The 12,538-nt window shown below is 28.7% G+C and overlaps 2 protein-coding genes across 5 annotated transcripts in view; one reads left to right on the top strand and one right to left on the bottom strand.

Annotated features, from left to right (window-relative positions):
• Positions 1-12,538, bottom strand: part of LOC111033830 (ras-like protein rasC) — a 169,482-nt gene that overhangs the window by 26,320 nt on the left and 130,624 nt on the right. The window lies entirely within an intron of this gene.
• The window catches only part of LOC111033828 (lipase member H-like), a 37,065-nt gene continuing 31,083 nt past the window's right edge, over positions 6,557-12,538 (top strand). For both annotated transcript variants that reach the window (XM_022314756.1, XM_022314754.1), the window contains exons 1-4: positions 6,557-6,778; positions 6,859-6,937; positions 7,620-7,735; positions 10,531-10,782. In XM_022314756.1, coding sequence (XP_022170448.1) covers positions 6,721-6,778; positions 6,859-6,937; positions 7,620-7,735; positions 10,531-10,782 — 505 coding nt within the window. In that variant the 5' untranslated portion in view covers positions 6,557-6,720. The remainder of the gene's footprint in view (positions 6,779-6,858; positions 6,938-7,619; positions 7,736-10,530; positions 10,783-12,538) is intronic.

Below are 12,538 nucleotides of genomic sequence, written 5' to 3'. Positions count from 1 at the left end.
TAAAAAAAAAAAAAAAAAATAAAATAACGTAAATAGTATTATAAATAAAATACACCTAGGCAATATAATCAATGAGGTTGTTAGTTTAAATCTGGTACTTAGGACGATTCTCATATACAGCAGTGGCAGTCCATTAGCATCGATTTATTCTTTAATGTTAATGTACACGTGTGGTGAATTTATTTTAATTAATTTAATTTTATCACCAGCTAAATAGAGTAGGTTGTTGACGTGTAATGCAGACGAAGTGTCGATTAAATTTTATTAATACGGATCGTTCCCTGACAATATACCTACTACAGCTATAATAGGTGTATGTCGCAGTGATATAGTCCCGATCAGGCCCATTAACTATTCTACAGTGTGATGTAAAGAATTGATTTATACCCGAGGGATTTGGTACTAGAGAAGTGAAAACGTTTCGATTGGAATTGGAACCCCAAAGTACGTAGTGTTTTTCTTTTATCATTCTTATTTCAAAATTCTTCGCCAATCGCCCTCGGTTAGTAAGGTTCGATAAATGGAGACAAAAAACCTCAGAGAAACGCCTCTCTATACATGTAATATAATATAGTGTGCAGTACATTGAAGCTTTCATTATGATAAGTCTCCTCAGTTCTATTTCTTTGGGTTGAACAATAATGTACCAACCGAAAAACAATTCGAGGGATGGAGTTTGATGACACAGGTACCAAAATTGTTTACCAATTTGACTTCTAATATTCACCATACGATTTCGATAAGAGACGTTTGAATTTGAAACTTTTGAAACTGTAGTAGTTAAACTGTAATAATTACTATAAATGAAATATGAACACTAAACGTAATAATAATTATATATTATTTTCTGGTTAGTGTTCAAACGTTGTTATTCAACAATATATTTTTAGATCAATTCTTAAACAACATAAGAAAATAGAAAAAATGAGTTTAACCTATAATATTTGAATATCAGTGTCTTTCAAATGTAAAAATAATAGTATAAAGTGAGGTCATACTATTATTAGCTTTTTTTTGTTTAAAGAGTGACATATAAGTATATAGCACATTTATGTAGAGTTATAATGATAGGAGGCTTATAATTATTAGTTTCTTTCAGTTAAATAATAATAGCGACATCTAACAGTAGAATTCCTTAAAAGTAAAAATATTTTTTTATCATATTTCCATAGAAATCAAACAGTTAATAATAACTCTTAAAAGTAATTTTTGATACTTTTTTCAACTTAAATTAAATTAATTTTTACATAATATTTATATTTAAAAACAAAAGAAAAAATGAAAAATGTGTATGTGGACTATAGATTATAGATGTATAATGAGATTAAAAAAAAAAATGAAGAGCTATAATTTATTAGTGACACTTTAACTTCGACCAAGCTCATATAATAATAGGTCTTGACACCATATCCTTCTGAGTCTACGACGAGAATTCCCTGGGAGAGTTATAGAAGGATATCTAATTGTGCTATGAAAATCCAGTAAAAAACATTTATAAAATTCAATGAATAAGTGATTTTTTTGATTTAAAATTATAGAAGATTAATAGAATAGAATAAAATAAAATAAAATATGTTTCATAATTTTGTTAAGAAATCGACAATAACTATGATAGATACAATGCATAAACCACGACAAAATATAAACAGTTTTTTTTTTATTTGAAATATTTGATTATTTTATTTTAAATTGTTCTAATACAATGACTGTAAATCGTAAATTCGAAGACTAAATAGTTATTAAATCTTTGCATATTAAACTAGAATAAAAATGGAAATTTAAAAGCTACTTGATTACAATGACGTATTGACGTATTAAAGTCATCTACTTCATATATGTATACATTTTTTTTTTGGAGTGCACCCGAAGAATAATTTTACGGTGATATTTACAAAAAGAAATATTTTTTATTTTATTTTTGTACAAAATGCCTTTTATTTAATAATAAATATGCCACCCCAAACCTTAACGCTTAATTAACGCGCGTCTGACAGCGCTCCTGTAAATTAATAATAATAAAATTTTATTTTTCTCAAAACGTCACGTTCAGAGCATAAAAAAGGTCTGGCCATCATTCTAAGAAGAAATGAGAAGAAAAGCACCGATCTAATCTTTGAAGAACATTGATGATAGGGTTTTTCGGGAAAAAAGAAAAACTTCTGTAACCATCCTTTAAATGAGATCTTTCACGTGGCCCAAATGTCCCAAATAATTCCGTACTTAATTAATTTTACAATTTATTGCGAATGAGAATACTTTTGTTAGTAACATTAAATATTTATTTTAATTACCAAAGTGAATTTTTATAATTTGTTTATTCGTTATTTGTCCGATTTCTTTTGTTATAAATTGATTCACTTTGTATTTGTATTTTCAAACATTAAAAATCCTATCGGTATTAATTAGTATAATGTATTAAAATTTAAAATCCTTTTTTTTGTTTTCAACATTTAATTGAATTATTAAAGAATAACTTTTTTTAATCTGTGTACTTTTGACGGTTATAAGCACTAAAAAAACATTTTATAATAATTTTTGTTTTAAATCAATTCTACCTATCTTGTCGAAGGTACATACATTTTTAATCCAGCTTATTATTAAATACTTCCTTCGCCTTATAGTTTATAATCTACGATATTTTAATTATTAGTTATTATAAAAAAAATGTAATTTGTTATAATATTAGGAAGTAGGCGATAGATAAAATAAATGCATTTGGAAATTTAATATTGAATGATATTAGTTTATGCACTTCTATGTCCGGGATGAAAATAATTAAAAAATAATGGACGTACCTACGATGGTATTAGAAAAAATAGGTATCGTAAGGTATAAACTATCATATTATTATTGTATGAATAATTGGATATGCTTAAAAACAAAAATTGTGACCACGTCAGTTTGAGTAACGATTAACTGAAAACTTTTGTCAACGAAAAACGAATAATAACAGATTAATATCTTTGTAGGTATAATATGATCGATGGTGGATTTAGTTAGGGACGCGAAAAGAAAGAGAGATAGGTGTTTCAATAATTTAATTAGTTGGAAAATTCATTACATTTTTGTTTCTTGTATGAATGTATATGCCACATAATTAATGTCACTTATCAAAATCGTAAAAACTGTGTTTTTTGTACATTCCGCGTTGCAGTTGGATCATATAATTTCTGGTCGCCCGGTCCAAGTTATTTCGAAAAGAAGCAATCAATGGTCGTGAGCAGACCAGTTAAATTCAATATTATTATTGCAGGTAAATTTAACCAAAATCAAAACAAGGATTTAAAGAATTGTACACCAGGTTGTAAACGTGCAGTATTGTAACCTTGGATATCGATGGTTCCCGACGGCTACAGTTGGTGCTTCGGCCACACGTCCGGGAATCAATGCCGTACAGTATTTTCTTATTATTTATTATCTCAATCTGCAGAGTTGTTCCACAGTTCGACACAAATCATCGTCTGGTTGAAAAAAAATACGCAATATATAAATAGGGGGGGGGGGGTGAAGGTGAGCGATGTCACAGATTCCGCGGGTGAAACAAGACCTGGTACAGCACCAGATGGGTGATGGCGGTGCTGGGTAAGCCGTGTACTATGAAGCGAGACAAGTCGGCGTGGGCAACCTCGCATGTCGCATACGATTTACTCGAATCGCATAAGACATTTTCCACCGTCCTACATATACGGTTGGTTGTTAGGTTATACGGTTGTTTGGATATACGGTGTCACAGTTGTGGCGGTCGCACAACTGACCATGTCATCGTAAACTTCAATTCGTTTCACAAATCACGTTCTGTGAATATTATTTAGTATCGTTTTCGTAAATCTGTATGTATTAAAAATTATACTGGTTTTTAGTAACATTTATTGTGTATATTCCTGTTCCGATTCTTAACGAGTCATGTACATTAATAATTTCTATTTATCTTACTTTAAAATTAATTAATGAAATAAATAGAAAAACTTTTGCTGTTGTGCATCCATCAATGGCAAAATGAGAAAAAACCGTACCCAAGGATTTATGAAATTAATTCCCTTGTTGTCCAAATGTATTTCAAACATTTTTGCACACAATTTTACATCACACATTATTTATTACGATTGGGTTTGCTATTTTAATAGTATAGTTAAACCTTTAAATATTAATGAAGTATTTACTTTATACAATTATGTGTGCGTCTGTACATTAAACGAAAGCTTTGAAATACCGAATGCGAATAGTTAAATAGTTACGGTATAAAAGCAGAGCATATAGTTTTAGTATTATTAAAAATTGTTATGAAACAAAGAAATATACACTTAAATTTATTTCCCATTCAAATAGTTTATTTTTCAAGTGAAATAAAAGTAAGACATTCAATTACCGTGATTATTATAACATTTATAGGCAATAAAATGTCTGATAAAAAGTATATTATTATTATGTATGTACTATGGATGTCAATTATTTCATGAAGAATTTCGAAATGGTAATTATTATAATACTGCCTGGTCGACGATAAATAAAGATAACATCGGTATATTTGTGCTAAAAAAACAGGAATGAGGCACGCTTTTAAGTATCTCACGTTTTGCAAATAAAAAATGTTTAACTATGTGAATAGTATTTAAATAGTTATTAGGATCATTAACAAAGTACTTACTATTTTATGTGGTATTTACAGTTTCGAATGGATTTGACCATATACGTATGTCAAACATATAAAAACGAATTGATTGTAGTTTTGAAAACGTTTAAACAATCGGATTGGATTATTTTAATTTTAATTGTGTTTGAATAAAGTGTATATTTTTATATGTTTGCCATGAATGCCATGCAACTACATTATATCTCTCCTCAGTATACTAATAATTGTATAGTAGGTATACTAAAATATTAAATACACGTTGTATGACGAATATATGCGGATTGCAGACGTTTGGACGAAGTCAATGTGATAAATTATTTCAAATTTGTTTCCATAATAATTGACCAGCCTAAGACCAATATATTATACGATATTATTATCGTATTCTATTAACACAACATTTTCGTCAACCTCACTGGTTTATTAGTGCAAGTATATACCAGACAGACACATTTGTTATAATACGAACTCATTGTGTTTCATATGATTCAACATTTGATTGTTTAATAATGTAAAAGATACATTCGTGAATGGTTCGAGTAAAACACAGTGCTTATTTTTTAAATTAGGTATACCTGCATACAAAATATAAGCACTCTCAATTAATATTTTTGCTAATAGCGTGAATCCATAATTTTGATTTAATTTAAATATACGATTAACAGTACGTATAAAACATAGCAAAATAGGCTGAATGTATACTACGTTTTTTTTTGTTTAAATTAATATTTATGAATTCTCGTCAAAAATATATTACACGCCACAATAGGTTTGTATGAATTTTTTTCCCTACCGATTCAACCTTTTTTTGTACGGAGGAAAACGATTTCCCGTCGGGATCAGTCTTGGTATATGTACCTATATGCATGTACAGTGGTGTGAGTTATGAAAAAAATAAAAATATATATGCTCACATGTATAATATAATAAAAACAACAATAATAATTACAATATTTTTACCACGGTGCATTCAAATATCACAATAAACCATAATAATCATATTACATACAATGAACATATTGTATACAATGTGTGCATTATTATTGTGTTATGCGCACGGTCGCTTATCGGCCTCTGCAATCGTAACGATTGTTATAATAATAATAATAATAATAATAATATGCTAGTAATTTTCCAACGATGACCGTGGTGACTGGTGGGTGTTCGGTAGGTACATACGTGTAATATAATATGAAAAAACTGTTACATTTTCAGATTAAAATATTTATAAATAGAATAATATTCTAAAACAGCATAATCCGCCCTATATTGTGTCATTATTATAGTTATATAGTAATATTATATCGTGGGGATGGCTCTAAATAAATTTAGCTACTCGTAGATAGTTGTAAATACAAAATTAAAATGTGTAGACAATTACCTACCTAATATTTTTATCTGACTTGATAAATATATTGTTTTTATTTGTTTATTTTTATGAAAGGCCCTAAAATCTGGCAAAAACTAGTAAAGCCTTTATAAATATTTATTTCGCTGAAATATTATTTAGTCATTTTTGTCATGACAAAATAGATAGGTATCATCATCAGAATATTGTAATAGTTTTTTTCAGTGTGCGCGTCTCCCTCACCTCCTCCCACGTCGTGGTTCTCTACTTATGATTGGTTGTTTTTGTTCTATGTTATATAACGTTATGCACATTACATATGAATATGATTGACAGCCAGCAAAAAGTGTAAGCTACGATTTTGATGAAAATAAATCTGTGATGATACGTATTTATTTTGTCATGATTAGGACGACGGTCGCCGATCCAGTGAAACCGTCGCCCACCACTTTCCACCCGCACACCACATTGTCATGTTATCGTCAGTGGAACGGAGGGGGTTGGGGAGAAAAAGTCGCGTATTATAGGCGCTATTGAAACTGGACTAAGGACAATAATATATTATGCTGTGCCGCCGAGTCGTCGTTAGTCACCGTACAGTGTACGCCGTTATAATATTTACTACATTTAATAATAACTGTGTGGAGTCTATACGTTATAGAAACTATTAATAGTTTAAGTCTCCCCAAAAATATATTTTACTCGCGAACCGGTACCGTCTTATAGCTGCGAAGCCGCTACGATGATTCATCTGCTGCTGCACCCCTTGTGCGTTTCGCTCGCTCTCCAGTTTTTATCCAGTAATTGCGTTTTTCTTATAATCTATTTTACAACACTCCTATCCGTGTGTGATAATGTATAATTTGTGCATTGTTTTCAGACCCATTGACTACCGCTGAGCCTACTAACGACACTACTATCGACGCCACCGAAGTTAAATATTATTTTTATGACCACAAGTAATAATTAAAAAACAAACAGTGTTATTACACTATACGAAAGCGATATTGACAATTCATTTAGATTTGTGTTGTCCGTTATAATTCTGTAGTATTCAACTTGAGTATCCGAATCCAATTGGCAATGAGTAATAACATATTAAATTAAGTTCTCGGTGGTAAACATAGTATAATAAATGACGGTATTTATGACACAGGGCTCAAGTAAGTTTTTAAAAATTGTTTATCACACTTTTGTTTTCTAGATCATTTTACGTCATATCAACTGGTGGCACTGATATCTGGCTATGTGTTCTTAATAATAGTATATTAGTATCTATATAAGTAACCTAGACAATCACATTTCAGTGCCACCAGTTGATATGACGTAAAATGATCTAGAAAACAAAAGTCCAATGCAAAAGATTTTTAAAACTGACTTGAAACAAGTACACAAACACCCTAAAAAATATTCTGTGTCATGCACGAAATAATATTTTTCTGGTAGAATCGGAACGATTTCATAACTTCATGCAGTTCATCTTTTGCTTGAAACTTCCCGATAACGCTTATTTATTAACACTAATGGATAAACTATATTTTGTAATTATTATCATGATTATTGTTTGGATATGGCTTTTTATTGATATTAGTACGAGACATATGTAATATAATTATTGTGCTGTATAATTTATTGTTACAGCTACCAATTGATGGAGGAAAATAACTTGACGATTTCAGGCAACAAATCGTTGATTGTATTTGTGCATGGATTTAGATCAAGTCCCCGGACTGGTGTTGTAGCAGATTTAGGAAAATGTAAATCAATTTTTTTATTTTTAACTTTATTGTTTAAATACTTAAATACATATTATCAAAATAATTAATTCAGATCGAGATTAAGATAACTATTAATTGTTCGTATTAATACAAAACCATTACAGCTTTTAATTGTTTTTTCCACTCTGGTCTTTAAAAACATTTTTCTCGAATGTCCATCTGCCGAACTCAACAGAAAAACGAAAAAAAAACTATTTCATTTTTGTGTATGGTTTCCGACGAACTGTTCTTTTTTTTACATAAAATTTAAACATTCGATTGTATAGATATATTGATGTATACAGAGTGGGGAAACACGTTAACTTAATTAAGCTTTAATTGTTATTTATTATTATCGAGTGAAATTGATGTGCTAGCTAAGTACAAAGTTATAACAGTATGATGGTAAAATACTAGTAGAATTCCTTCCTATTCACGAGTGCAGTAACTATTAAATTGTCAAAAATGGAACAATTATGCAGTACGTATTGTTAATAATTAAAATATTCAGTGTCTGTTTTAGACAAGATGAAATTCAGTAAGAACGTAATTTAGTGTAAGTACTCGCACATTAGAATTTAAGATTTTTTTGTATCTAATAATATGAGTCTAAATATTCGAGATTTTACTGAAATAATTCTCAGTGACTTACAAAGCTAACTTCAAACCGTATATACTCTATAATATGCATACATTAATATTAATTATGCCTTCGCTATCGGGACTGAGATTTATATAAATATTATGTTTCAACCTAATGAACACTCAATTGCTATCATAGCAGTATCTGATTCAGCTGACATTCATAATACAACTTAGTAAATACAACTATTCAATTCAGTTGATTTTGTTTACTAGGTATTATAATAATGATTTTACTGTTCTGTTCGTGAGACGTGAGAAAATATTTTGGATATTAAACCTACTACATTTTAAATTTTCATATATTAAAATATTACACTGTTCATCACACATTTATGAATACCTATCAATCAAAACACTGTAAACATTTAAAAATCGTACTATACTATTCTGAGTACAAAATATAATCAATCTGTTAAATATAATGAGCGTACATTTCTGACTAATATCATTCACGATACGTTTATTCAGAATATAATTCTATTTTCAATCAGTTCTATATGTCAAAATATACAAAACATTATTTTCACAACACCTGACTTTTTACAGTAACTGCAGTTGTCACTATAATACGACGACCGAATAGAACTTAATTATTTACGTATCCACATTTTCGGTACTAAGAACCTTCTTAACAGTACGTTATATATATATATTGAGCACGACGTACGTTGAACACATACTTGACACATAATTTCACCATTGGATATAAGCTCGGCATTCGCGTTTAAACTATATTAACTATTTACAATCAAACGTGCAAGGTGCAATAATAATCATTATTTTCACACGCAGTGAACATTTCCGTCAATATTGGCACAATCCCTTTAGAAATATTAATACTTACCTGTCTATGCTATGCTATGTCGTTATTTATATTTTGACTCTTCTGTATAAGTTGTGCGTAACAATAATTATCAACATTTCAAAACAGTTATATAATATAACACGTATACAACGTAATTAATATTAGAACACTGTTGATACCTAATCCCTGTAAGCAATGCTTGTGGCGGGATTAAGGAGTCTTAAATAATTGATAAGTTGTAACTAATTAACATACATTTTTTTATAAAACAATGATAAACATTAAAATAATAAAACAGTACAATTGAAATTAAAATATATATGTATCATTTAGAGTTAAAAATTACGCATGAAAAAAACGTATAAAAAGAAACATAGGACTACTAATAATTGCTATATTAATTTTTTTTTTATTATTATTTATATTGCAGAGTACCGTGCATTTTTTCAAGTTTATATGCGCTACGGTCATACATAATATCACATTAATACTTAATTTCTAAGAAATATACACCATTAAATGACAGAAAATCGAGTGTTTATAGTTTTAATAACGAGCAAGAATGCGTTTAATGAATAACGTTGTGGATTATTACCTATTGTGTTTTAAACTTGTAATACTTTCAGAAATACCAAAATGGAAACATATTATTACAATTCTAGGACTTCTTGGCAAAATACGTTTTTGTGTATACATGTATCTATATATTTTTTATTTTAACAAATTATTTTAAAAATCTATAAAACTAAATATTGTGAGAGTTACATAATTTCAAATAAAATAAAATCATAATTTGTACGGCGAGGCGTTTAACACGAATAAATTGCGTTTATTAAATTAATTGACACGAAGTAAACAAATAATAAACATGTTTATTTAGCCTTTTAGGTTTTATTATATTTAAGACTGTCCCTTTGAAAACTATAAGTGGTTTGTTTCCAACTGACCTATAAAATGTTCATAACTTTTTAACGAATTATTAAATCTAATTTCATAAATGTTTCTATCGATTAAAATACTATGGTTATTGATTAGTACCCACATATTATTATTAATATCAGCATTTGAGTAATTTAGTCATATTTACACGATGACATCAAATAATTTATGTATTTTGTATCGTGTAATCCGTACCGCTTGTGTTAGTCGATTTTTTCCTGGAATTGTATATCCATATACTGCCAAAACAAAATTTGCAGGTTTCAATGGTGTAATTTATAATACCAGGTACTAGGTGTATACCTATGTGATTAATGGGTGTAGTGATATATATATTTTTTTTTATCGTTAGTTGGCAAAAACAAACATGTGACTAAAGTATACGTATACCTATTTACTCATGTAGCTCTGATGCAGTGGACGGACTCCAATGTGGTTTTAGTCGATTGGTCAAAGTGGACCCAGAAATTGGATTACACGGATGCGGTACTTAAATTACCGGCAGTTGCTACCTATCTGTTCGACTGGTTGAACAGTTTGCGTGACCGCGGTATCGTACAGAGCCTTGATGATGTCACATTGATCGGCCATAGTTTGGGGGCTCAGTTGATTGGTTACACGGGCCACAGGTTGAACGGGACAATCAAGAGAGTTATAGGTACGTATGTTATTTTCGAAATTTGGTCACGATTGTACAGGCTGTAATTAATATTACCGACTACGTTTCGAAACCGACACCGTGTGTGTATACATCGATGTGGATACTCGTGGAAACAGAGTGATGACGTATTAATTTACATTATCTTGTGTGTATATTTAATAGAGAGCTTAATTACTACAAAACTAAATGATTTTTTTTTTCTAAATAAATACCTATCCGAGGTTTTTACTTTTTTGGTAGGTACCTATACTACTTGGTACCCATTTAATGTTATTATCTATAGCCAATTATTAGTAGGCAGTCATATTGTGTTTTATTGTTTAACTATTTAAGTTTAGTTATTTTGTGGTTCATATTGTTACACAAGGTTTTTAAAATATAAATAAATAAAGTTTAGATTTAAAGCATAGATACCTACCCTGAAACTCAGAATATTCAAAACTGTTTATAAACGGGTGGCATTTGAAACAACTATTTTTGAATATTATAAAATAATAATAATACACTCAATAAAATATTATAGCATACGTACATTAATTTTGACATCATAAATAAATATATTTTTTAAACGGTCTCTGATAAGAATAATATTAAGTTATTACAATACTAAAATATGTAATATCACTAATATATTTTGTTTTAATTCATGAATACTGAATAGTTTTATTATATAGGTAATATTAAGCGGGTATTTCAATACAATACATAAAATTGCTCATTATTAAATTGTTTTACTTGAGTACCTATCTGTTAGATATGGAATTGCAGTTATTTTAGCTATGTAATACAAATAAAATTGTGCTTTTTATTCAGTTTATGGACATCGAACTCTACCATCTATTGAAAAGTTGGATGTTTTCATGATTCTGGATTTGACAACTAAATTATTAAAGAAAAGTGTAATTTAAACAAAAAATACAATAACAATATTTTTCATGGTTTTATAGTTATAATAAAATGAGTAAATGAGTTAAACTAGGTTGTTATAATATATTTATGTATATAAATATTTGTTATGCCCATGAATGTGAGTATATGACAATAGTTTTAGGTCAATTACTCATTGTTAATACACGTTATTTAAAGCTTTATGAACAAATCATGAATAATAACTAACATCAAAAATTATGTTTCTTTGGTAAACAATAATACAAATAATAATATATAATTTATCTACAGTACAATGCAATTTTAAGTTAGTTCAATAATATAATTTATAATTCAAATCTACTACGGTAAATAATTTTAAAAAAAATTCCCATAATATTATTAATTGCATTAGTTACTACATAATAACATCGTTAGATAGGTAGTCGCATAAACATTAATTGTTTTTATCATGCATTTTAGCATACAATTTTCTGCCTCAACCCAATTTCATTTAATGGTTCTCTTTTGTATAAATATACAAGTATGTCGCATCTACTTAGTAATATAGCTCTTAAAGTGACCACTTCATGAAATATATCCAAGTCAAGGAAATCACGTTTTTAAAGTATTGTTTTTTTTTTAGTTAACTTAGTGAAATGGATAGTTATTTTTTACACTTAAAAAGAGATGAAAACTGTATAAAATTGATATTAATTGTTTTATATTTTTTTAAACTACTTGAAACTATATAAAGATATTATATTTTTAACTATATTATATAATACCATCAGCCTCACGAAAAGCTGTACGCTTTGTATATACGTTTTCGTTATTTCACAAAGTGTACAAAATAAGTATCCATCTTATGAAGTGGATAAAAATA

Source organism: Myzus persicae, unplaced genomic scaffold, assembly GCF_001856785.1.
Source record: "Myzus persicae strain clone G006 unplaced genomic scaffold, MPER_G0061.0, whole genome shotgun sequence".
Classification (NCBI taxonomy): Eukaryota; Metazoa; Arthropoda; class Insecta; order Hemiptera; family Aphididae; genus Myzus; species Myzus persicae.
Note: the sequence above shows the minus strand (reverse complement) of the source record. Positions and strands in the feature narration are given on the sequence as shown.